The sequence below is a fragment of the Heptranchias perlo genome, chromosome 22 (assembly GCF_035084215.1).
Source record: "Heptranchias perlo isolate sHepPer1 chromosome 22, sHepPer1.hap1, whole genome shotgun sequence".
In the NCBI taxonomy this organism is placed as follows: domain Eukaryota; kingdom Metazoa; phylum Chordata; class Chondrichthyes; order Hexanchiformes; family Hexanchidae; genus Heptranchias; species Heptranchias perlo.
This window is the reverse complement of record NC_090346.1, coordinates 12,100,720-12,128,636: the sequence shown is the minus strand read 5'-3', so window position 1 is coordinate 12,128,636 and position 27,917 is coordinate 12,100,720. Positions and strand designations below refer to the sequence as shown.

The window sequence follows — 27,917 nt, the reverse complement described above, 5'->3', positions numbered from 1 at the left end:
GCTGGGCCAGTATCGTAACCACTGCACTACTGTACTCTTTGTATGTATGAAGCATTAGAAGATAGCTTTGGATGAAAAAAGGCCCTTCAACCCATTTGATCTCATCCACTTCCTTCACATCACAATATCGGCCTGTTTCTTAAATACATCCAGTCTCCTGGGCTCCACTCATCCTTCCCAGAAACCCCACATGAAGCCACTCCAAGTGATCCACATGGACTTGCCACCTTCTAACGTCAGGTGGTAGCACTCTCTTGCCTCTGAGTCAGAAGGTCGTGGGTTCAAGTCCCACTCCAGGGACTTGAGCACAAAAATCTAGGCTGATACTCCCAGTGCAATACTGAGGGAGCGCTGCACTGTCGGAGGTGCCATCTTTCGGATGAGACGTTAAACAGAGGCTCTCTCAGGAGGATGTAAAAGATTCCACGGCCACTATTTCGAAGAAGAGCAGGGGAGTTCTCCCCGGTGTCCTGGCCAATATTTGTTCCTCAACCAACACCACTAAAACAGATCACTTTGCTGTTTGTGGGATCTTGCTGTGCGTAAATTGGCTGCCACGTTTCCCACAACAGTGACTAGATTCAAAAATACTTCATTGGCTGTAAAGCGCTTTGGGTCGTGAAAGGCGCTATATAAATGCAAGGCTTTCTTCTAATTTAATTCCCAGTACAACACAGTGCAGTGCTTGAAGTGACAGATATAATCAGAAACATGAATTAAACTCCAGGGCGACTTCAAGTTGATGCTGTTTGCTAGAAATTTATTGCTTTCTCTGTAAAACTAGTGACTAAATAATTGGATTCTGTGCATAAAAGATACATAAAAAGGTATGAAAAAAAATCACTCAGAAAAGTTTACAATGAAATGAAAGTATCAAACAGGAGAGAGAGCGCATCTCTCCACAGAGAATGTTATACAGCATTACCACAGAGTACAAGGTTAGAGAGACAATAGCCCTTTGAGGTGGACAGCTGGGATTTGGGGGGGATTCTTTAGGAACGTAGGAACAGGAGGAGGCCATTCAGCCCCTCGGGCCTGTTCCGCCATTCAATTAGATCATGGCTGATCTGTATCTTAACTCCATCTACCCACCTTGGTTCCGTAACCCTTAATACCCTTACACAACAAAAATCTATCAATCTGTTTCAAAATTTTCAATTGATCCTCAGCCTTAACAGCTTTTTGGGGGAGAGAGTTCCAGATTTCCACTACCCTTTGTGTGAAGAAATGCTTCCTGACATCACCCCTGAACGGCCTAGCTCTAATTTTAAGGTTATGCCCCCTTGTTCTGGACTCTCCCACCACAGGAAATAGTTTCTCTCTATCTACCCTATCGACTTCTTTAATCATCGTAAACAGCTCAATTAGATCACCCCTTAATCTTCTATACTCAAAGGAATTCTTTTGAACTGTGGGATGAAACAAATCCCATAAAATCAAGCCTCAGACTCTTAGAAGGTCCAAAGATCCCACGCCCAATGCCTCCCGACCTGCAATATGTCGAAAGGGAGGAATCCGGGTCAGCTTGGGACACGAGTGCAGTAAGTCGGTCGGTCTTGCCGGTTTGAGAATCTCGTGAGCAACTGTTGCTTCTTCCAGCAGCGTTGTTTAAAGTTCAGGCAGCCCAATTAAAAGCGGAGCAGTCGAGAGATCTGACTGCCACCTCTACTGAGTTACGTACGACGGGGCAATTTTAACCTAACTCGCCAGGCGGGAAACCCCCGGGACAGGTGGAACACCGGTTTTACACCCCGCCCAAATTTACTCTCCAGTGACTTCAACAGAGTGTGAAATCAGGCAGGGGTGTAAAATCAGCATCGCACCCAATCCACTCAGTTTCCCGACAGTGGGGAGGGCGGTTAGGTTAATAGATACAGAAAGAGACAGAGTCCGGCCTAAAGGGGAAATGGGATCTCTCTAAACTTTTTAAGAGAACTCTCTTTAGCAATCTCATGACCAAAGACACATTCTCGCCATAAGAAATAGGAGCAGGAGTTGGCCATATGGCCCCTCGAGCCTGCTCCTCCATTCAATAAGATCATGGCTGATCTTCTACCTCAACTCCACATGCCCGCCCTATCCCCATGTTCCTTGATTCCCTTACAGTCCAAAAATCTATCGATCTCAATCTTGAATCTACTCAACGGCTGAGCACCCACAGCCCTCTGGGGTGGAGAATTCCAAAGGTTCACAACCCTCTGAGTGAAGAAATTTTTCCTCATCTCAGTCCTAACATGTGCCATCAAGAAGCCCCATGTTAAAAGGTTTGGGCTGAGTTGATGGGTAACTTATTTTCACCTGTGTATTATTAGAGTGGGACAGGGAGACTGAATTAGACCTCATTGGCGATAACATCATTGATGAGTTGAATTAGTAATGAACACGGGCCTTCCATCCACTGTTTCAATCATAAGACGTTAACCCTTTCTTTTGGGGCCATCATCTTCATTAAAGTGGCGGAAAATGTCATTTCATAGGAGTGGTTTAACATGTTCGTTATTAATATTTCAACCGTGCTCTTGTTTTCACAAGTGTCTGGTCCCCTAGGAAGGCGAGGCCAACTAATTTGTTCCTGACCAGTTCCCCCTGTGATGCCAATTAATTAAACAATTCAACAGGATCAACACGGTGAAACCTAGGATGAGAATTATGTAAATCCGCGATCCTTGTTGATGGTTCCATGTCCTTTCGTTTTTAATATTAAAAGTGTTGATTCTCATTAGCGAAAGCTCTCCCCAGTAAGAGATTTTGGACAACCCAGTAATTCGGAAGAGCCTCACTTAGACTCCCCCATCGTTAGGTTGACAGGGTTTGCCTGATGGGAGGAGCTGCTTCGGTTAATAGGAGATCCAGGTTCCTTGGATAACAAGCTGCACGCAAGCGGGAAAGTGAAAATCCAGCGACAGAGCAAGACTTCGTCATCACTGTCCAGCTACCAGAAAGACGCGGGTGCATTCAAAATTAAATGTTCTGAATAAGAGAAAGACCTGTATTTGTATGGCATCTTTCATGACCTCACGACTTCCTAAAGCACTTTACAGCCAATGAAGTACTTTTTGAAGTGTAGTCACTGTTGAAATGTAGGAAATGAAGCAGCCAATTTGCGCACAGCAAGATCCCACAAACAGCAATATGATAATGATCAGATTTTAGTGATGTTGGTTGAGGGATAAATATCGGCCAGGACACCAGGGGAGAACTCCCCTGCTCTCCTTCGAAATAGTGCTGTGGGATATTTTACATCCACCTGAAAGGGCAGACGGGGCCTCAATTTGACTTCTCATGACACCTCTGCCAGTGCAGCACTCCCTCAGTACTGCAGTACTCAGTCAGCCTAGATTTTGTGCTCAAGTCTCTGAAGTGGGACTTGAACCAATGACCTTCTGACTCAGAGGCGAGAGCGTTACCAAATGAGCCACAGCTAACACTTTGGCAGAAACTCCCGGGGAAATTTCATGGAGTTCCCTCTGGTGTCCTGGTCAATATTTGTCCCTCAACCAACATTGCTAAAAAGAAAACAGGTGATCTGGTCATTTATCACATTGCTGTTTGTGGGAGCTTGCTGTGCACAATTTGGCTGCCGCATTTCCCTACATTACAATATTGACTGCACTTCAAAAAGTACTTAATTAGCTGTGAAGCACTTTGGGACATCCTGAAGTAGTGAAAGGCGCTATATAAATGCAAGTTCTGTCCCATTTTAATCAGGATATCCCATTAAGAAAAGCAGTAAGACCGTCAGTCTGGCACAGTCAGACATCTGATATCTTTGCGCCTCTGCGAAGCACCACGGGTCGTTTTTCTACATTAAAGGCTCTACATAAATGCAAAAGTTGTTGTTGTATCCATTCGACACAAACCCGATCTCCCTCCCAGCATTTCATCTTGCCGTAGGTGAGAGACACGTTGGAGTTGAGGGAGACTCTTTTGTGCCTCCCAATGATTGCCCTGCTCTAACTTTCCAGTTCACATGTTTCCACTTCCCCAAAGCTGTCCTCTCAAGACAACTTCATAGGACAATCTGTTATTCCAACCCGAGCCGGGTGTGGTCTTTCTCACGGCACTGAGGGGTGGCTTGCACCAGATTGTTATCCAGATCCATAGGGCCAAAGGCAAGAATTGAGAAAGGGATAGTTCAAACTTGATTGCCAACCTTCCCGTGCCGTTCAACCCAATGAGAAATGGCTGGTCTTTTCCTTTAGTCTCTGTTGGCTGCATCAAGTTTTTTTTAAATTGTCTTTTTTTTTTAAAATGTGGTAAAATGTTTCATAGGCGGGACTAATTCTTTTGGACTAATTGCAGGCCTGTGATACAATTAGCCTTGGAAGCATTTTAAAGAGGCCTTTCCTCTAAGCTGTGGTGCTCAATACCTCCCTCAGCCTTGCTTCCCTCCTCCTTAACTCTCCCAAGCTATCCTCCCTCCTCCTTAACTCCCTCAAACTGTCCTCCCTCCTCCTTAACTCTCCCAAGCTGTCCTCCCTCCTCCTTAACTCCCTCAAACTGTCCTCCCTCCTCCTTAACTCCCTCAAACTGTCCTCCCTCCTCCTTAACTCCCTCAAACTGTCCTCCCTCCTCCTTAACTCCCTCAAACTGTCCTCCCTCCTCCTTAACTCCCTCAAACTGTCCTCCCTCCTCCTTAACTCCCTCAAACTGTCCTCCCTCCTCCTTAACTCCCTCAAACTGTCCTCCCTCCTCCTTAACTCCCTCAAACTGTCCTCCCTCCTCCTTAACTCCCTCAAACTGTCCTCCCTCCTCCTTAACTCCCTCAAACTGTCCTCCCTCCTCCTTAACTCCCTCAAACTGTCCTCCCTCCTCCTTAACTCCCTCAAACTGTCCTCCCTCCTCCTTAACTCCCTCAAACTTCCCTCCCTCCTGAACTCCCTCAATCTATCCTCTTTCCTTCTTCCCTCCCTCAGCCTTCCCTTCCTCCCACATCTTACAAGCTTTTAAAACCCAAGCTTAATATCCCCTAACCATGACATCTTGACGTAATCAGCCTTCCCCCTACGTGCTCATTTATAATCTTGGCAGTGTCCTTCACTCTGAGCCTTGACCCCTCTTAACTTGGTCTCTCAATTTTTATCTTAAAAAGGGATAGCCAGATGAAAATGAATCTCGTGGGTGGGGAGAGTATATATGCCATGAATTTAAAATATAAAAAAAAAGAAACATTTAGCGTTATGCTGGATGAGTTGAGGAATGGACAATCCCTTTATCTAATCAATTGTGTTAAACCTGTAACTGGGTAATATCCCGCCTTGTAAATACTTCCTGAGTCAGTCTGATAGGGGGTGATTATACAGAGATCTCGCAGTGGAAGAAATCCCAATGTTTTCAAAGTCAAGAGTCCATTAGATGCTAAAAGGGCACATTTTGCACAGTAAAAACTCTAGCCTCACACATTTAGAAAATATTATCTGCTCCCCTCCCCACCTCTGGATATGTTTGTGCACTTTAAATTGCACGGCAGATACTCAATATGATTCCCCCCTCCCAACCCCACCACCTCCCTCCCTCCCCCCCCGCAAAAAAAAAGGAAATATAAATCAAGTAACAGTGATCACTGCGGCCAGAACCGCGGCGATCTTAGCGCAAGTGGAAATCCGTGGGTGGTCGTTGCTGTATTCGCTCCACATAGTGCGGCAGTGGGTTTTCTTTGATGTACTTCTGGAGGTACCAGCAGGTCAGGTGAGCTCGGAGATCCTCCTCAACCACAAAGTCCAGGGCAGCCTAGATACAAAGAGCACAGCTGGTGAAATGAGCTGGGAACGGTGCGTTAAAGATCGGAAAGAAAGGAAGGGAAGAACTTGTATTTCTATAGCACCTTTCACAACGTCCTCAGGACACCCAAAAGCGCTTTACAACAAATGAAGTACTTGTTGAAGTGTAGTCACTGTTGTAGGGAATGGAGCAGCCAATTTGCACACAGCAAATCCCACAAGCAGCAATGAGATAATGACCAGGTAATCTGTTTTTAGTGGCGTTGGTTGAGGGATAAATGTTGGCCCGGGACACTGGAGAGAACTCCCCTGCTCTTCTTTGAAATAGTGCCATGGGATCTTTTATACCCATCTGAGAGGCAGACGGGGGCTCGGTTTAACGTCTCACCCGAAAGGTGGCACCTCTGACAGTGCAGCATAATCATAATAATCTCATCACAATCACCAACCGTTTGTGTTTTGTGTGATAGCGACGCCATTGGTTGCAAAACAGCTGATCTATCAGTGCCAAGAGACTGGAAACAGTAAATAAAAAGGTGGAAACTGTTATTGTGTAAGGGGATACATTAGATTATGGGTCACAAGCTAATGTGTGGCATAAGATCACATAACTCATAAGCATCACAAGTCGGACTTGTTAATAATTAACTAGTGAGTCTGACTCGTAAGTAGCCAAATCACCAGCACAAACAGGGGTTTCTCCCTCATGCACTTATCGAGCTTCCCCTTAAATCCATCTATACTATTCGCCTCGATAGTGGTAGTGAGTTCCACATTCTAACCACTCTCTGGGTGAAGAAGTTTCTCCTGAATTCTTTATTGGATTTATTAGTGACTATCTTACATAGAAACATGAAAATAAGAGCAAGAGTAGGCCATTCAGCCCTTCGGGCCTGCTCCGCCGTTCAAAATAATCATGGCTGATCGTCTAACTCAGTACCCTGTTCCCGCTTTTTCCCCATTTCCCTTCATCCCTTTAGCATTAAGAAATATATCTATTTCCTTCTTGAATACATCTAATGACTTGGCCTTCACTGTTTTCTGTGGTAGAGAATTCCACAGGTTCACCACCCTCTGAGTGAAGAAATTTCTCCTCGTCTCGGCTCTAAATGGCATACCCCGTATCCTGAGACTGTGACCCCTGGTTCTGGACTCCCCAGCCATCGGGAACATCCTCCCTGCATCTAGTCTGTCTAGTCCTGTTAGAATTTTATATGTTTCGATGAGATCACCTCTCATTCTTCTAAACTCTACTGAATATAGGCCTAGTCGACCCAATCTCTCCTCATACATCAGTCCTGCCATCCCAGGAATCAGTCTGGTAAACCTTCGTTGCACTCCCTCCATGGCAAGGACATCCTTCCTCAGATAAGGAGACCAAAACTGCACACAATACTTCAGATGTGGTCTCACCAAAACCCTGTATAACTGCATTAAGACATCCCTGCTCTTGTACTCAAATCCTTTTGCAATGAAGGTCAATATACCATTCGCCTTCCGAAGTGCTTGCTGCACCTGAATGCTCGCTTTCAACAACTGGTGTACAAGGTCACCCAGGTCTCGTTGCATCTCCCCTTTTTCCAATCTATCAACATTCAGATAATAATCTGCCTTTCTGTTTTTACAACCAAAGTGGATAACCTCACATTTATCCACGTTATACTGTTTCTACCATGTTCTTGCCCACTCACCCAACTTGTCTAAATCACATTGGAGCCTCTTTGCATCCCCCTCACAGCTCACATTCCACCCCAGCTTTGTGTAATCTGCAAACTTGGAAATGTTACATTCAGTTCCCTCATCCAAATCATTGATATATATTGTGAATAGCTGGGGCCCAAGCACTGATCCCTGCGGTACCCCAATAGTCACTGCCTGCCACCCGGAAAAAGACCCATTTATTCCTACTCTCTGTTTCCTGTCTGTCAACCAATTCTCAATCCATGCCAGTATATTCCCCCCAATCCCATGTGCTTTAATTTTGCACACTAACCTCTTGTGTAGGACCTTATCAAAAGCCTTCTGAAAATCCAAATACACCACATTCACTGGTTCTCCCCCATCTATTCTACTAGTTACATCCTCAAAAAACTCCAGTAGATTTGTTAAGCATGATTTCCCTTTCATAAACCAATGCTGACTTTGTCCAATCCCGTTAATGCCCTCCAAGTGTTCTGTTATCACATCTTTTATAATAGACTCTAGCATTTTCCTCACTACTGATGTTAGGCTAACTGGTCTGTAATTCCCTGTTTTTTCTCTCCCTCCTTTTTTAAATAGTGAGGTTACATTTGCCACCCTCCAATCTGTAGGAACTGTTCCAGAGTCTATAGAATTTTGGAAGATGATCACCAATGCATCCACTATTTCCAGGGCCACTTCCTTTAGTACTCTGGGATGTAGATTATCAGGCCCTGGGGATTTGTCAGTCTTTAGCCCCATTAATTTTCCTAGCACTATTTTTTTTTTTACTAATACTGGTTTCCTTCAGTTCCTCCCTCTCACTAGACCCTTGGTTCCCTAACATTTCTGGCAGGTTATTTGTGTCCTCCTTTGTGAAAACAGCACCAAAGTATGTGTTTAATTGTTCTGCCATTTCTTTGTTCCCCATTATAATTTCCCCCATTTCTGACCGTAAGGGACCTACATTTGTCTTCATTAATCTTTTTCTCTTGACATATTTATAGAAGCTTTTACAGTCAGTTTTTATGTTCCCTGCTAGTTTACTCTCATGCTCTATTTTTCCCCTCTTAATCTCTTTGTCCTCCTTTGCTGAATTCTGATCTGCTCCCAATCCTCAGGCTTGATGCTTTTTCTGGCAATTTTATATGCCTCCTCTTCGGGTCTAATACCATCCCTAATTTCTTTTGTAAGCCATGGTTGAGCCACCTTTCCTGTTTTATTTTTTGCGCCGGACAGGAATGAATAATTGTTGTAATTCCTGCACACGTTCTTTAAATATTAGCTATTCTCTATCCACCATCGTCCCTTTTAGTAAAGTTCCCCAATCTATCATAGCCAACTCGCACCTCATACTTTCATAATTTCCTTTATTTAGATTCAGGACCCTAGTTTCGGATTCAACTACTTCACTCTTCATCTTAATGAGGAATTTTATCATGTTATGGTCACTCTTCCCTAAGGGACCCCGCACAACAAGATTGTTAATTAATCCTTTCTCATTGCACAATACCCAGTCTAGAATCGCCTGTTCTCTAGTTGGTTCCTCAACGTATTGGTCTAGAAAACCATCAAGTACACACTCCAGGAATTCCTCCCCCACAGCATTATTGCTAATTTGGTTTGACCAATCTAGATGTATATTAAAGTTACCCATGATTATAGTTGTACCCTTCTTGCATGCGTCTCTAATTTCCTATTTAATGCCCTTCCCTACATCTCCACTACTGTTTGGGGGCCGAAAGACAAGCCCCACCAACGTTTTCTGCCCCTTGGTGTTTCTTAGCTCCACTCATACAGATTCCACATAGTGATTTTCCGAGCCAATATCCTTCCTCACTATTGCATTGATTTCCTCCTTTACTAACACTACCCCACCTCCTTATATTTATGGCCCCTAGTTCTGGTCTCCCCCACAAGTGGAAACATCTTCTCTATGTCTACCCTATCGAACTCTTTCATAACCTTAAAGACCTCTATCAGGTCGCCCCTCAGCCTCCTCTTTACTAGAGAAAAGAGCCCCAGCCTGTTCAAACTATCCAGATAGTTATAACCTCTCAGTTCTGGTATCATCCTTCTAAATCCTTTTTGCACCTTCTCCAGTGCCTCTATATCCTTTTTATAATATGGAGACCGGAACTGTGCACAGTACTCTAAGTGTGGTCGAACCAAGGTTCTGTACAAGTTTAACACAACTTCCCTGCTGTTCAGTTCTATTCCTCTAAAAATGAACCCCAGTGCTTTGTTTACATTTTTTTATGGCCGTGTTAACTTGCGTTGCTACTTTGAATGATTTGTGAAGGTGTACCCCCAGATCCAGTCACTTTGAAGTGTGCAGGAAATCCGTCAATGTCCTTGGTTTCAGTCACTTTCCCCAATTCTACTGCATAACATCCATCTCTAGAAATTTAACAGATTAAAGGATGTTCTTTAATGGAATTCAGACCTTGAAGGACGAAATTGTCCTTAAGTGCTCAATGGATTGAAATAACAACTCATAATTTTTAAATATTAATAAGGGTCCCCGGCTAACCCATAACAAACTGGTTGTGTTACTGGAATTTTCCTATAGGGCAAGCGTGACCTAGATTTACGCCATCAGCTCTTCTGTGGTTTCACATCCCCGAGACAAATATCAAATGGCGGGTATCTGACTAGTAAAGTTTCAGCGCTACTGGGTCCATTAATCACAAGCCCATCGACACTGGAAAGGAATTACTTCAATGTCTCACTTGTGGTTTCCTGGTGACAAATTTTATTGCTTCCTGCCTCTTCCATTTTCTCCCACCTGTGTTTTAAGGTGCTGCCCTGGATTCACAGGCATAAGTTACCCTTCAGAATCTCATCTGAGTGGCCACTCTTCATATGTGAGCCAAGACCATGAGTGGCGGTAGGCTATTCAACTATACGGGGCTTCGCCCGCCATCTACACATTTGCACACGTTGCACCACAGGTTATTAGGTAGTGGCCAGGGGCAGGAACCCTGGCTGAACCGTCCCCTCCTTAACCCAGAAACATTGCAAGGACCCCAACCGAGATCAGCTAACTGAGCACATGTAGTTTGCTGCACTGCGTTTATGTCCCTGTGCCTATGTCCCTGTGCTTCAGGGGACGACAGTCTGGAGGGAAATTGAACCTAGTTTCTATAACTCTGGGCGATGCATTTACAATGCAATGCAAGCCCTTTTGGAAGGAGCTTTGCAATCTTTACTTGTCTTGAAACTATGCATAGTATTAGATTTCGTACACGCAGGCCTTCTTAGAGACCAGCATCTGTTTGTCGTACTTGTGAGGAGGAGCACTGAGTCTGATGATAATAGTATAAAAATGACGAGGCTGGTGATTCATGGTGACAAAGTCAACATGGATTTATGAAAGGGAAATCATGTTTGACAAACCTGCTGGAGTTTTTTGAGGATGTAACTGGTAGAATAGATAAGGGAGAACCAGTGGATGTGGTGTATTTGGATTTTCAGAAGGCCTTTGATAAAGTCCCACTTAAGAGGTTAGTGTGCAAAATTAAAGCATATGGGATTGGGGGTAATATTCTGGAATGGATTGAAAATTGGTTAACAGAAAATAGAGAGAAGGACTAAATGGGTCTTTTTCAGGGTGGCAGGCAGTGACTAGTGGGGTACCGCAGTGATCAGTGCTTGGGCCCCAGCTATTCACAATATATATCAATGATTTGGATGAGGGAACCAAATGTAATATTTCCAAATTTGCTGACGACACAAAACTAGGTGGGATCATGAGTTGTGAGGAGGATGCAAACAGGCTTCAAGGCGATTTAGTCAAGTTGAGTGAGTGGGCAAATACATGGCAGATGCAGTATAACATGGATAAATGTGAAGTTATCCACTTCGGAAGGAAAAACAGAAAGATAGAGCATTATCTAAATGGTGATAGATTGGGAAATGTTGATGTACAAAGGGACCTGGGTGTTCTTGTACACCAGTCACTGAAAGCAAACATGCAGGAGCAGCAAGCAGTTAGGAAGGCAAATGGTATGTTGGCCTTCATTGCAAGAGGATTTAAATACAGGAGCAAGGATGTCTTACTGCAGTTATACAGGGCCTTGGTGAGACCACACCTGGAGTATTGTGTGCAGTTTTGGTCTCTTTACCCAAGAAAGGATATACTTGCCATAGAGGGATTGCAGCAAAGGTTCACCAGACAGATCCCTGGGACGGCAGGACTGTCGTATGAGGAGAGATTGGGTCGACGCGGCCTGTATTCACTCGAGTTTAGAAGAATGAGAGGGGATCTCATTGAAACATAAAATTCTGACAGGGCTCGACAGACTGGATGCAGGGAGGATGTTTCCCCTGGCAGGAGGGTCCAGAACGAGGGGTCACAGTCTCAGGATACGGGGTAGGACATTTAGGACTGAGATGAGGAGAAATTTCTTCACTCAGAGGGTGGTGAACCTGTGGAATTCTCTATCACAGAAGGCTGTGGAGGCCAAATCACTGAATATATTTAAGAAGGAGCTAGATAGATTTCTAGACACAAAAGGCATCAAGGGGTATGGGGAGAGAGTGGGAATATGGTATTGAGATAGAGGATCAGCCATGATCATATTGATTGGCAGAGCAGGCTCGAAGGGCCGAATGGCCGACTCCTGCTCCTATTTTCTATGTTTCTATGATTCATGAGCTGTGTTGTTCTGTGCCACATAGGGAGGTGCAGTTACTGACTGAGGCATGGGTGGGAGCTGCTAACATTCCAGCTTGAAGAGGAACAGTGCAAGGGTCAGTAGCGAGTGAAACTACCTACCCAGATATAACTCCACTAATTAAGCTATGATGGTATGGGGGAAATTGATTTTTTTTAAAATGAATCCAGTTTCCCATTCTCCTGCACGGAGCTCAACAACAACTTGCATTTATATAGCTCCTTTAACGTAATAAAAACCTCCCAAGGCGCTTCACAGGAGTGTCAGCAGACAAAATTTGACACCGAGCCACATAGAGATATTAGGACAGGTGACCAAAAGCTTGGTCAAAGAGGTAGGTTTTAAGGAGCGTCTTAAAAGGAGGAGAGAGAGGCGGAGAGTCGGCGAGATTTAGGGCGGGAATTCCAGAGATTAAGACCTCCATTTTGATGCTTAGTGGACATACAAGCGTGATTTGGTTCAAGCAGATCTCTTGTAGTGAATGCACTTCCTAATGTTCCATTCATGCTTTTTCTTGCTTTAAAAAGAAATTCATAGTTCCTGATAAATATATATTTACTAAATATTTGCCAGAGACTAGGATGGGAGGGGGAGAGAGGGACACGATTGATGGCTTCAGTCCGTTTTTAACCCAACACCAATTTTACGACATGACACATCCAAGGAAAAGGTTGGCAGGGGCGGGGAGCTCCTCTTGGCCTACATCAGCCCTGGCGGATCTGCTTCACAGTTTAGTCGGCCTTGGCTCAGTTGGTCGTGCACTGACCGGAGTCAGAAGGTCATGGGTTCAAGCCCCACTCCAGAGTCTTGAGCACATAATCCAGGCTGACACTGCAGTACTGAGAGAGTGCTGCACTGTCAGAGGTGCAATCTTTCGGATGAGATGCTAAACCGAGGCCCTGTCTGCCCTATCAGATGGACGCAAAAGATTGGTACTATTCGAAGAAGAGCAGGGCTGTTCTCCCCGGTATCCTGGCCAATATTTATCCCTCAACCAACATCAATAAAACAGATGCTCTGGTCATTAATGTCATTGCTGTTTGTGGGAGCTTGCTGTGCGCAAATTGGCTGCCGTGTTTCCAACATTACAACAGTGACACTTCAAAAGTACTTCATTGGCTGTAAAGTGCTTTGGGATGTCCCAAGGTCGTGAAAGGCGCTATATAAATGCAAGTGTTTCTTTCATTCTTTAAAATGTACTTTTAGAGAAAGAGATTATACCCCCCGCCCCCATATAAAGAACGAATTTAGAAGAAACTATCGGTAAGTTAGTAACTATTCTTTGAATCTCATTCTACATGGTTATTCCCCTTTAAGGAAGTAAGTCTAAAAACCTTGTAGGCAACGGTCAGTCCACAAATAAGAGCCGTAGATCATTTTCCTCAACCCTCTCTGTCTCTGTCTCTCTCTCTCTCACACACATACAAAACAGTTGATTCTGGTTAATAAATGGTATTTATTTCATAAACCAGGTTTCTGGACAACAGCCATTACAGAAGCCCACATGTTTTTTGACTGCCTGTTGTTTGCAGCCCAGCCCTGAATGCCAGCAGAACACTGGTGTGGGTTTTACAAACCTTTCAAAGAATTCAACGAACATGCGACAAATAAGATCCGAGTTTCAGCCGTATAACCCAAGCCAGGTTTAACCATTTGAGTGCTTCACAGAGTGGCGCTTGTTTTTTGGGGGATTTTTTTCCCCCCATTCTTTCCAAATCATGCCTGAGTGTTTCCCTTTGTTTGCTGGTTGCCAAGACACAAGGCACAAGTCAGGAGTGTGATGGAATACTCTCCACTTGCCTGGATGAGTGCAGCTCCAACAACACTCAAGAAGCCCGACACCATCCAGGGCAAAGCAGCCCGCTTGATTGGGACCCCATCCACCACCCTAAACATTTACTCCCTTCACCACCGGCGCACTGTGGCTGCAGTGTGTACCATCCACAGGATGCACTGCAGCAACTCGCCAAGGCTTCTTCGACAGCACCTCCCAAATCCGCGACCTCTACCACCTAGAAGGACAAGAGCAGCAGGCACATGGGAACAACACCACCTGCACGTTCCCCTCCAAGTCACACACCATCCCGACTTGGAAATATATCGCCGTTCCTTCATCGTCACTGGGTCAAAATCCTGGAACTCCCTTCCTAACAGCACTGTGGGAGAACCTTCATCACACGGACTGCAGTGGTTCAAGGCAGCGGCTCACCACCACCTTCTCAAGGGCAATTAGGGATGGGCAATAAATGCTGGCCTTGCCAGCGACGCCCACATCCCATGAACGAATAATAAAAAAACAATTCCTTTTCCTCTTTCTTACCAATTCACCTCGTTTCAATTCGAGATGTGTAACACTGGCAGGGCGAGAAAAGGTGTTGGCATTCTGGTACTCTGGGTGAAACAGGTAGGAAATGGGCCAATGATTACGACAACAACAACTCGCATTTATAAAGCACCTTTAACGCAGTAAAACCTCCCAAGGCGCTTCACAGGAGGGTAATCAGACAAAAATTGACACCAAGTCAAAGAAGGAGATATTAGGACAGGTGACCAAAAGCTTAGTCAAAAAGAGGTAGGTTTTAAGGAGAGCCTTAAAGCAAGAGAGAGGTGGAGAGGTTTAGGGAGGGCATTTCAGAGTTAGATGGCTGAAGGCATGGCTGCCAATGGTGGGGGGGGGGGGGGGAAAGGAAGGGGGAATGCATAAGAGGATGCACAATACTTTAGTGCAGTACTGAGGGAGAGCTGCAATGTTGGAAGTATCATCTTTCAGGTGACACATTAAACCGTAGCCCAGTCTGCCTGTACAGGTGAATGTAAAAGATCTTGTGGCATTATTTGAAGACGGATGGGGCAATTCTCCTGCGGTGCTTGCCAATATTTCTCCCTCAGTCACTGCCACCAACAAGATTAACTGGTCATTCATCTCATTCGCTGTTTGTGGGGCCTTGCTGGGTGCAGCTGGCTGCCGAGTTTGCCTACGCAGCGACTGCACTTCTGAAGTAATTTATTGATATTGAAGCACTGTGAAATGTCCTGAGAAGGTGCTAGATGCAGGCAAATTCTTCCTTTCTAAATAAAGAACTGGCAGAGGCAGAAGGCAAAAGATCCTGCAACAGCGACCTAACTGAAATAGTTGCAGCCCCTTTGAATGTCAAAGCTGTACAACAATTTTTAAAGAAACCATTCCCCTGACCCTGCACTTCCAACCCCAAACTCTATCTGGGTTTGGTCCTGACAACCCAAGTGTAGGAATACGACAGACATTTTGGAAATACTAGATGAGGAACTTCAGTTATGTGGAGAGACTGGAGAAGCTGGGGTTGTTCTCCTTACAGCGGAGAAGGTTAAGGGGAGATTTGATAGAGGTGTTCAAAATCATGAACGGATTTGACAGAGTAAATAAGGAGAAACTGTTTCCAGCGGCAGGAGGGTCGGTAACCAGAGAATTTAGGAGGATTGGCAAAAGAACCAGAAGGGAATAAAGAAACATTTTTCAACACAGCGAGTTGTTATGATCTGGAATGCGCTGCCTGAAAGGGCGGTGGAAGCAGATTCAATAATAACTTTCAAAAGGAAATTGGATAAATACTTCACATCATACATAGTAGGTACAGCACAGGAGGAGGCCATTCGGCCCACTGTGCCCGTGCTGGCTCTTTGAAAGAGCTATCCAATTAGTCCCATTCCCCTGCTCTTTCTCCATAGCTCTGTAAATTTTTTCCCTTCAAGTTCCCTTTTGAAAGTTACTTGAAGGGGAAAAATTTGCAGGGCTATGGAGAGAGCAGTGGTGTGGGACTAATTGGATAGCTCTTTCAAAGAGCCAGCACAGGCAAGATGGGCCGAATGGCTTCCTTCAGTGCTGCAGCATACCATGATACCATGTATTCTGAGCTGTCTTCAGTGAAAAGGATTAATCTTTGCATTCTGGGATGTCATTCTAAGAGAGTCAAAGCATTGAGATTCTGGTACAGCCAGGTCTACAAACATACGACATTGACGGGCAGGAAAAGACCAGCTGGTCCATCAAGCCTGCCCCACACACCATGATGGCCAGCGCATCGTGACTAAACACTTCCTCCCTCCCCCCCCGACCCCCCCATCCCTTCCCCCAGCCATGTAATCTCCTGAGACAGGCAAAAAAAAACCCTTCTTAATTATACACTGGGGCCAGTTTGAGCTGGAGCTGCCAAGGTTGCAGCATCACTGATTAATGTGTCATGATACTCGGCTTACGAATGTCAAATCAAAACCTTGAAAAACAGCTGATATCAGAACGAGTCTTCCTCACAAATTAAGTGCCAGGTAAGGAGTGAGGTCCCTGTTTGGAAGTTTGTTCTTCGTCAAACAAATTTAAAACTGGCAATTGTAATTTCTGACAAGTGTTTGTCTATTGGAATGAAGAGAATCCATTTGATTGAATTGATCATTTTGATTGGGGTCACGACTATTACCGATTATTATTGTACACGAGTCCAGCCGTGGCTCAGCGGGTAGTGCTCTCGCCTCTGAGTTAGAAGGTTGTGAGTTCAAGTCGTGCTCCAGAGACTTGAGCCCATAATCTAGGCTGACACTTCAGTCAGTTCTGAGGGAGTTCTGCACTTTCAGATGAGACATTAAACCGAGGCCCCGTCTGTCTGAGAGGGTGGACATGGCACAATTCGAAGAAGAGGAGGGGAGTTCTTCCTGGTGTCCTGGCCAACATTTATCCCTCAACTAATATCATTAAAACACATTATCTGGCCATTATCTCAATTCTGTTCGTGGGATCTTGCTATGTGAAAATTGGCTGCCACTTTTCCCTACGTTACAACAGTGACCACACTTCAGAAAGTACTTCAATGGCTTTAAAGCGCCTTGGGATGTCATGAGGTCGTGAAAGGCGCTATATAAATTCTTTAGAATATTATTTCTTCAACTATTGTGGGATCTTTAATCAGAAGGTTTGGGATCTTTTGCGTCCAGCCGAGAGCACAGACAGGGCCCTTGGTTTTACGTCTCTCCAAAAGATGGTTCCTCTGACAGTGCAGCACTCCCTCAGTATTGTACTGGGAGTGTCAGCCTAGATTTTGTACTCAAGTCTCTGGAGTGGGCCTTGAACCCACCACCTTCTAATTCAGAGGTGAGAGTGCTACCCACTGAGCCACGGTTAGCACACTGTCGGAGTAGAACAGGAGACTCGTACTGTGCCCATTTCCCAGTGCTGATGTGCAATGTTCAATGGCATCTCAGTAAATATCACTCCTCCCCTAACAGTTAATTCAAGGTTAATTTGACTTTCCCCGCAATGACTGCCACGTGAGTGACTACTCTTGCTAATAATGGAGCCTTCATGGCTTTGTGTAAATGGTCCCATTGATTTGTGGCCTGTTTGTCTATCCCAAGACATGAGCATTAATATGTGCAATTATTCAGTAGGATGTGGTAACAGGAGCACTAATGGTCCTGCACACTGATATGTTTCAACTGGGTTGGAATGAATCTGATTAACATTACGAGCTGGATGAAGGCAGGCATTTTTAAAGGGGCCCGATCATCTTGGTAAAGTGGCATTCAAGGCAAAAAAGAAAGAACTTGCATTTATACAGCACCTTTCATAACCTCAGCACATCCCAAAGTGCTTTACAGCCAATTAAGTATTTTTGAAGTGTGATCACTGTTGTAATGTAGGAAACGTGGCAGCCAATTTGCGCACAGCAAGCTCCCACAAACAGCAATGTGATAATGACCAGATCATCTGTTTTAGTGATGATGGTTGAGGGATAAATATTGATCAGGAGTGAGTAAACCAGGAGCAAGAAACCCAGCTGATTTTTCCCCTTCCCAATTAACTTAGGCTGCATGATATGTCAAAAAAACTTCCTGGTTTGAGGAAAACTCCCTTTAAGAGAGAAACAAGATGACTATGTGATAGCAACAGAACAAAATGTATGCCTTGGGCTGACTGCTCAGGCAGTGAGATACATCCAATGCACAACACTCTCCCAACAGATGTTTCACTTTAAGCCATGTGCGACAGAAAATCCTCACACTGAACAACAAGGGTTGCCCTAGCAACCATGCTGCCACTAATTAACAGGCCTCAACTAGCCAATTACAATGATTACCACAGTCACCACAACAAGAACAGAACCAATGATTTTTATCTTGCTACTTTGAGAATAGGTCACCTTTTCAGTCATCTCTACGAGCTGGATTCGCTTCTCCTCATGTTTTCCTGCCATTTCCCAATGATCTAACTCAGAGATAAATCCTTTCCCCTTTTTTGGATGGGATCCAGCTGCCTTTAGAAATTGGCAATGGGGAGGAACCAGGTGTCATCGAATCTTACAGCACGGAGGGAAGCCGGTCGGCTCATCCCGCCTGTGCCGGCTCATTGAAAGAGCTCTCCAATTGGTCCCACTCCCCGGCTCTTTTCTTGTGGCCCTGCAAATCTTTCCTTTTCAAGTATTTCTCCAATTCCCTTTTGAAAGTTATTATTGAATCTGCTTCCACCGCCCTTTCAGACAGTGCGTTCCAGATCATAACAACTCGCTGCGTTAAAAAACTTTAGCCATTTATCTCAAATCTGTGTCCTCTGGTTACCGACCCTCCTACTAGTGGGTATTAAGGGTTACGGAACCAAGGCGGGTAAATGGAGTTAAGACACAGATCAGCTGCGATCTAATTGAATGGCAGAACAGGTTCGAGGGGCAGAATGGCCTGCTCCTGTTCCTATGGAAACAGGTTCTCCTTATTTACTCTATCAAAAGCCCTTATAATTTTGAACACCGCTATTAAATGTCCCCTTAACCTTCTCTGCTCTAAGGAGAACAATCCCAGCTTCTCCACATAACTGAAGTCCCTCATCCCTGGAGCCATTCTGGTAAATCTCCTCCCCAAGGCCTTGACATCCTTCCTAAAGTGTGGTGCCCACGAATTGGACACAATAATCCAGCTGAGGCCTAACCAGTGATTTATAAAGGTTTGGCATAACTTCCTTGCTTTTGTACTCTATGCCTCTATTTATAAAGCCCAAGGATCCTATATGCTTTTTTTTTTTAAAAACAGCCTTATCGACTTGTCCTGCCACCTTTGGCGATTTGTATAGGCGCTCCTGTTGCGCCTACCTCTGCGCCAAGTGCGTAAAGTCACAATCCGAGCCTCGGGCACACTGCTGCACCGGTGGATGCCGTACCTTAGCCATAAGTTTTGCTATTCCTCTTCCTCTGTAGGCATCGGGGACTTCTGTGTGTTGCAGATCGATTGTTTTCTTTCCCACATACTCGTATAACAGCACTGCCCGCTCATGTGAACCTAAAACAGGAGGAAACAAGGTCACATTGGAAAAAGATCAACACTTAGTGTATTGATGCCACTTGCGCTATTGGGCAAATCTCTCCACTTCACATAGCTCAATTAATTTTGTGCCTATACGCTTCCCATGCTCTACTCTTAATCGAACACCTCATACTGCTTCCAACACCAGTGCCTGGGCTGGAACTACCAGTTCTTCAGAGTTATGCAGACAACAGTCCTGGTTTTGAGAGACAATTGTGCCGCTGGGTGTTTTTCACAGTTCAAGTGGACACAGTATGATCATTTTAAAAAAAATAGTCATTCTCAGGACGTGGGCGTCGCTGGCAAGGCCGGCATTTATTGCCCATCCCTTGAGAAGGTGGTGGTGGGCCTTCTTCATAAACCACTGGAATCCGTGTGGTGAAGGTGCTCCCACAATGCTGTTAGGTAGGGAGTTCCAGGATTTTGACCCAGTGAAAAAAAGACTTGGCAGTTTTATAGCACCTTTCACGACCTCAGGATGTCCCATAGTCCTTTAAAACCAATGAAGTACTTTTGAAGTGTAGTCACTGTTGTATTATAGGAAACATGAAGGAACAACGATAAATGTCCAAGTCAGGCTGGTGTGTGACTTGGAGGGGAGCTCGGAGACGACGGTGTTACCAAGCACCTCCTGCCCTCCTCCTTCCAGGCGGTGGAGGCCGCAGGTTTGGGAGCTGCTGTCGAAGAACACATTTTTGCTGAAATCCTACTTACAACACTGATATATTACAACAGTGACTACATTTCAAAAAGGACTTCACTGGCTGTAAAGCACTTTGTGACATCCTGAAGTTGTGAAAGGCGTGATATAAATGCAAGTTCCTTCTTTCTTTATTCTTTCAGTTCTCCCAGCCACTTCCCCCAACAATGGCATTTACTCCTCCCAGCAATTTCCCCGATGACATAATTGGCCTCACTGCAGAAACTAAAATATTGGAGTGGGTGAGTTCTAGTTCGTTGTTAATGCTGGTCGTTCAGAGGAGTTTTTTTTAAAAAAACATTGTAATTATAATCTGTAGTACTAATTTCAAACGGTTACCACTATTTGCCCTGTTTAAATAATTGCCTGATTTAAAGGCGGGCCGTTTAAGTGGTGGAGACTGTACAATGAGAACATAAGAACATAAGAAATAGGAGCAGGAGTAGGCCATACGGCCCCTCGAGCCTGCTCCGCCATTCAATCAGATCATGGCTGATCTTCAACCTCAACTCCACTTTCCCACCCAACCCCCATATCCCTTGATTCCCTTAGAGTCCAAAAATCTATCTATCTTGGTCTTGAATATACTCAACGACTGAGCATCCACAGCCCTCAGGGGTAGAGAATTCCAAAGATTCACAACCCTCTGAGTGAAGAAATTCCTCCTCATCTCAGTCTTAAATGGCTGACCCGTTATCCTGAGACTATGCCCCCTAGTTCTAGACTCTCCAGCCAGGGGAAACAGCCTCTCAGCATCTACCCTGTCAAGCCCCCTCAGAATCTTATATGTTTCAATTAGATCATCTCTCATTCTTCTAAACTCCAGAGTGTATTGGCCCATTCTACTCAATCTCAGTGAGAGTACCAGAGAGGATTGGCAACCCTTTGTGGAGGTAGGGGAGAGGGAAGGAATTGAGGCAACTAAGAAAAAGCTGCCCTGTGCAGGAGTGCTGATGGCGAGGCTTCCCTTTGCTATCCTCCCAGTAGCTCTCTGGCTCCATAACGATTTGTTTTACTGTGCTATTGCTTTGTACTGTGGAAGAAATCCAAATATGTGGTAAACCTCAGATTCCACTTGTGTTTTCTTTTTAAACCTCTGACAGTCTCGACATTTCGATAAACAACTTTTCTGTTCATTATATTCAAGCCGGACACAAAATCTGCCTATTTTTGGAAACACTACGGACAGGAGTTGCTGCATTGTGAGTAAGAGGCTCAGGTACTATTACACACACACACACACACACGATAGCAAGAGAGAAAAAAAACTACCCACTAAAACAGCCTGTTGAGGGCTGCCCTAGTGCGTAAATAAACCAGGGATCTGTTATTCAACCTTCCAGATTAGGAAGGTCCTGGCTTTGATCTCCAATCTTTGTTGACATAGTTGACTGGGGGTAGTGGTGGGGATGCTACAATTGGCATCAGTGGCCCTGAGTTTGGGGGGGGCGGGGGGGGTGGGGGGAAAGAGATAACTCAGTAAAAGTTCCCACTCGTGATCGGTACCCAATGACCCTGCAGGAAAGTGCACCTGTGGCTCAGTTGGTAGCTCTCTCGCCTCGGCATCAGAAGGTTGTGGGTTCAAGTCCCCGCTCCAGAGACTTGAGCACATAATCCAGGCTGACACTCCCAGTGCAGTACTGAGGGAGTGCTGCACTGTTGGAGGTGCCGACTTTCGGATGAGATGTTAAACCGAGGCCCTGTCTGCCCTCTCAGGTGGACACAAAAGATCCCAGGGCACAATTTCGAAGAAGAACAGGGAAGTTCTCCCCGGTGTCCTGGTCAATATTTATCCCTCAACCACCAAATCGCTAAAACAACAGATTATCTGGTCATTATCACATTGCTGTTTGTGGGATCTTGCTGTGCGCAAATTGCCTGTTGCGTTTCCTTCATTACAACAGTGACTACACTTCAAAAGTACTTCATTGGCTGTAAAGCGCTTTGGGACGTCCTGAGGTCATGAAAGGCGCTATAGAAATGAGAGTCTTTTTCTTTCAATCAGTATTCAACGTGATAAAATTTTGACAAACTCTTGTTGCAGTGGTGAAACAGCTGCACTCTGTCCCCTACCAGGGAGGTGCGCACTGTAAATGCTGATGCAATAAAATGAGTCCTCTCATTTTGAAAGTCAGGCTAAAAATGCAGTTGCTAACTTTAGCCACACACTTGCACCATTTTTAAAAAAATGACTTTCTGTCTCAATACACCACTCCCATCACTAGGCGGGCGAGATAGCAATCTGGTGCCTGCAGCTCTACAACTGACCACTGAGGGGCCCTCAGTGATTCACTCACTCATTGTTAAAAAGTTTTTTGTAAACTGCCTAACCATTAAAATCTCAAAACTGAGGAATTCCTCTCCTCCCTTGGTCGGCCCTTCTTCCTGCAAGCTAAATGGTTTTAAAACGCAAGCCTAGCATCAACTCACTGCCAGTTAGTTCAGTGGAGAGACTGGAGAAGCTGGGGTTGTTCTCCTTAGAGCAGAGAAGGTTAAAAGGAGATTTGATAGAAGTGTTCAAAATCACGAAGGGTTTAGATAAAGTAAATAAAGAGAAACTGTTCTGGTCGGCGGAAGGGTCGAGAACCAGAGGACACAGATTTAAGGTGATTGGCAAAAGAATGAAAGGCAACATGAGGAAAATCTTTTTTTTTTAAACACAGCAAGTTGTTATAATCTGGAATGCGCTGCCTGAAAGGGTGGTGGAAGCAGATTCAATCATGGCTTTCAAAAGGGAATTGGATACATACTTGAAGGGAAAAAAATTGCAGGGCTACGGGGAAAGTGCAAGGGAATGGGACTAACTGGATTGCTCTTACAAAAGAGCCGGCATGGGCTCGATGGGCCGAATGTCCTCCTTCTGTGCTATAACCATTCTATGATCTCTGTTCTCATGTCAGAATGTTACCAGGGCTCCAAGGGTTAAATTATGAGGAGAGATAATCCAGAGATAAAACTAGGCTTCCCTGGAATATAGGAGGTTAAGGGCAATTTGATTGAGGTTTTTAGGATTTTGAAAGGAATTGATAGGGTAGATAGTGAGAAACCTTTTCCGGTGGTGGTGGAGTCTAAGACAAGGGGACATAACCTTAAAATCAGAACCAGGCCATTCAGGAGAGAAGTTAGGAAACACTTCTTCATGGAAAGTGTGCAACTCTCACAAAAAGCAGTAGATGCTAGCTCAATTCATTATTTTAAATGTGAGATTGATAGATTTTTGCTGGCCAAGGGTATTAAGGGATATGGAGCCAAGGCGGGTAAATGGAGTTAGGATACAGATCAGCCATGATCTCATTGAATGGCAAAATAGTTTCGAGGGGCTGAATGGCCTCTTCCTGTTCCTACTGTTTTCAACACTGCTGCTGTTCTGCATTGTGGGTCTTGGCCCTTCAAAGAATGAAAGAAAAGAACTTGCATTTATATAGCGCCTTTCACAGGACGTCCCAAAGCATTTTACAGCCAATGAAGCATTTTTTGAAGTATAGTCACTGTTGTAACGTAGGAAACATGGCAACCAATTAGCATGCAGCAAGGTCCCATCAACAGCAATGAGATAATGACCAGATAATCTGTATTTTTAGTCATGTTGGTTGAGGGATAAATATTGGCCAAGACATTAGTGGCAGAATTCCCCTGTTCTTCTTCGCAATGGTACCATAGGATCTTTTACGTCCACCTGAGAGGGCAGACAGGGCCATGGTTTAACGTCTCATCTGAAAGACAGCACCTTCAACAGTGCAGCACTCCCTCAGTACTGCACTGGGAATATCAGCCTAGATTTTGTGCTCAAGTCTCTGGAGTGGGTCTTGAAACCACAACCTTCCGACTTTGAGGCAAACGTTCTACCCACTGAGCCATGGCGGACATCTGGAAAGTAGCACTATGTGAACCTTGGATCAGGAGAGGATCTGATGCCCATGCCATGGTCCAATGGCCTCACTCCTTCCTGATGGGCTCCAGTTCCAGGGGTGCAGGCAAGTCCTCTGGTACATCACCCAAGTAAGGGTTGCACATCTCTGGACCTTTTCTGTTGGCGGGGCCGAGATTGGGAACTTGTTGTGCCGAGAATTGTGGGTCCGATTCCACACCTGGTCACTCTGAATTCTGGTGAGCTATGCCCCCCAAACACACTATCATTATACCACTCCCAATTAACTGCCTTTATATAACACACAGATGATCTCAGCACGGAAGATTGAATAGTTTTGGATGAAGGCAGCCCATTGGGTTCATCCGAATCCCTCCTTCCAAAACACAAATCCTACCCATTTCCCATTACAGCATCAAACTTCTTAAATGAGTCAGTAGCCTGGCCTCAACCAACATTCCTGGCAACCCATTCTAGCTCTGCATTTAAGCTTGACGTCCTACATGACCCATATCCTCTCCATCACCTACTTCCACCTCCGTAACGTCGCCCGTCTCTGTTCCTGCCTCAGCCCATCTGCTGCTGAAACCCTCATCCATGCCTAGACTAGACTATTCCAATGCTTTCCTGGCCGGCCTCCCACCTATCACCCTCCGTAAACTTGAGCTCATCCAAAACTCTGCTGCCTGTATCCTAACTCGCACCAAGTCCCGTTCACCCATCACCCCCTGTGCTTGCTGACCTACACTGGCTCCCGGTCCGACAAATCTCGATTTTAAAATTTGCATCCTGGTTTTCAAATCCCTCCATGGTCTTGCCTCTCCCTATCTCTGTAACCTCCTCCAGTCCTCCAGCACCCCCCCCCGAGATCTATGCGCTCCTCCAATTCTGGCCTCTTATGCATCCCCGATTTCCTTTGCTCCACCATTGGCGGCCGTGCCTTCAGCTGCCTAGGCCCTAAGCTCTGGAATTCCCTCCCTAAACCTCTCCGCCTCTCTCTCCTCCTTTAAGATGCTCCTTAAAACCTACCTCTTTGACCAAACTTTTGGTCACCTGCCCTAATATCTCTTTGTGTAACTCAGTGTCAAATTTTATTTGATAACACTCCTGTGAAGTGCCTTGGGACGTTTTACTACGTTAAAGGCGCTATATAAATGCAAGTTGTTGTTGCAAGGAAATACTTCGACCGAACAGTCCTAAACTTGCCTTTCACAACTTTGAACCTGTGGCCTCGCTGGCGTATTGGAAAATATTGTTCCTAGTTTAATGCCTCTATCCCGCTAAGTATCTTCTGCAGCTCTACAAGGTCCACACTCAGATGCTTCTTTTTGAGGCTGAAGGGCCAAAATTCTTCTAGTCACTTCTCATAGCTCATCAACGGGTACAGTAGTGTGGTGGTCATGTTACTGGAATAGTAACCCAAGATCTGGACTACGAGTTCAGAGAATGTGAGTTTAAATCGCACCACGGGCAGTTTGAGAATTTGAATTCAGTTTTTAAAATCTGAAAATAAAAAGCTGGTATCAATAAAAGTGACCATGGAGCTGTCGGATTGTGGTTAAAATCCCCACTGGTTCATTAATGTCCTTTAGGGAAGGAAACCTGCTGTCCTTACCCGGTCTGGGCCTATATGTGACTCCAGTCCCACACCAACATAGTTGACCCCTAACTGCCCTCTGAAGTGATCTAGCATGCCACTCAGTTGTTTCAAACCCTAGAAAGAAAATACAGACAGCAGCGGTTCAAGGAGAAGGCCCACCCACTTTCTCATGGGCAATGAGGGATGGGCAATAAATGCCAGCCTTGCCAGGGATGCTCACATCCCTAGAATGAATTAAAAACTTACCCGAGAACCTCCAGTGACTGCAATCAGTAATCCTTACAATAGATATCACCATGCGTCATGGAGTCAGCTGTCCATGTGCTTCCATCATGGGGGAGCTGACGGCTCAGCAGCCAAATGTGCTGCCAATTGTAGTTTGAAAGCAAGTACTTGCATTGATACAAAGGCTTATCATGTCTCTCAGAAATATCTCAAAATGCTTCAAATACCATGAAATACTTTCAAGTGCAGTGACAGTTGTTTTCCCAGTGTGATATTGTGCCATTTAAACCAGGAGTGCCCCAAGTTCAACATCCATGGGGTCACAAACTCCATTCCCCTAGCCACCGATTCCATCCTCCTCCCTGGCCAACGTCTCAGGCTGAACCAGACTGTTTGCATCCTCAGCGTCCTATTTAACCCTGAGATGAGCTTCCGACCCTATATCCACGCCATTACCGAGACCACCTACTTCCACCTCCGTAACATCGCCCACCTCCACCCCTGCCTCAATTCATCTGCTGCTGGATCCCTCATGCATGACCTCCAGATTCGACTATTCCAATGATCTCCTGGCCAGCCTCACATCTTCCACCCTCCATAAACTTGAGCTCATCCAGAACTCTGCTGCCTGTATCCTAACTCTCACCAAGTTCCGTTCACCCCTCACCCCTGTGCTTGTTGACTGATAATGGCTCCCGGTCCAGCAACGCCTTGATTTTATTAAAATTCCCATCCATGTGTTCAAATCCCTCAACGGCCTCACCCCTCCCTATCTACCTCTGTAACCTCCTTCAGCCCTACAACCTTCCAAGATCTCTGCATTCCTCTAACTCCGGCCTCTTGTGCTCCCCCACTTCCTTCGCCCCATCATTGGCGGCCGTGCCTTCAGCCATCTAGGCCCTAAGCTCTGGAATTCCCTCCCTAAACCTCTCTACCTCTCTCTCCTCCTCTAAGACGCTCCTTAAAACCTACCTCTTTGACCAAGCTTTCAGTCACCCGTCCTAATAGCTCCTTATTTGGTTTGATTACACTCCTGTGATGTTAAAGGCACTATATAAGTGCAAGTTGCTGAGCTAGTGGATGCTCATCAGAATCGTGCTGAGCGAGGTGTTAAAATCAGCCAGGATTCCTGTACCTCACAACTTCCAACGACCCCCTTGCTAGAAGAATACCTGTTGGATAAAGCTAGGAGCAGCAAAGCTGTTCAGAGTCCTTCCAACAGGCCGCTTGGAATGAAGTACCGAAGGAGAGGCATCCTCCTTGGAGTTGTACACCAGCATGAGTCCCCTGGGATCAGACCACTGCCTCGTATTAACTCCAGGATATCCATTATTCCCGACACAACCCAGCTTTCTCCTAACCAAGCCCCCACCCTCATACTACCCCACCCCACCCCACAAGATCACATGGATTTCACAGCCGGGCTCTCCCAACAGGGCGTGCAGGTTAAACTTTACTCCATGTAACTTTACAATGCAGTTCGCACAGGCCAAAGGAAAGTCTATTTAAAAGGTACGGTATGCAGGTCAGATTTTTGCACCGAATTACGGACGAAACCAAATCAAAATTGGGAACGGACCACTTCTAGTGACCTAGGGCGGGCTAGCAACTCTGCAAGAGACATAATTAAGAGGCGGGGGTGGGGGGAGAGTCAAAGTGGGAAACAACAGACACAGAGCAAATAAAGGGTTAACCTTTCGGCCCAGGGGTTATAAATAGCTTGGCAAAAATAAGATGTATAACATTTTTCTAATAAAAAATATACATTAAGTTTCCAACGCTGGATTGTGTTTGTTGCTGGGGGGGGGGGGGGCGGGTAGGATGTTTGTCGGAGAAGGCGTTTGCCCTTTTAAGGAGTATAATCTCCTTTTGGTTGAAAACAAAGGTAAGAGAGAGAGAGAGAGACAGAGAGAGGATCTATCCTGCTTACCGTTCAATCGAACCTGAAACTGTCTCCTTCTGCGGTCGTGGTCCACTTTAATGGGACAGTTGTTCTCGTCTTGCACCGGGATCGCGTTCGATTCGGCCATCTCCGCTTGGAGCCAGTGTTTTCCTCTCTCCTTCAGGGTTTCATGTTCACCGATCGCTTCGGGAAACTGACATAAACATTGCCACAGGAAATCAGCTG

At 45.3% G+C, this 27,917-nt stretch overlaps 1 protein-coding gene across 1 annotated transcript; it reads right to left on the bottom strand.

Annotated features, from left to right (window-relative positions):
* Window positions 1-739: 739 nt before the first annotated feature.
* LOC137340473 (protein NATD1-like) lies at window positions 740-27,917 on the bottom strand. The gene is made up of 3 exons (XM_068002925.1): window positions 27,720-27,917; window positions 19,254-19,372; window positions 740-5,730 (listed from the first exon to the last, which is right to left on the bottom strand). Exons 1-3 carry the CDS (start codon window positions 27,817-27,819, stop codon window positions 5,587-5,589), a joined length of 363 nt encoding a protein of 120 aa, XP_067859026.1. The 5' UTR covers window positions 27,820-27,917; the 3' UTR covers window positions 740-5,586.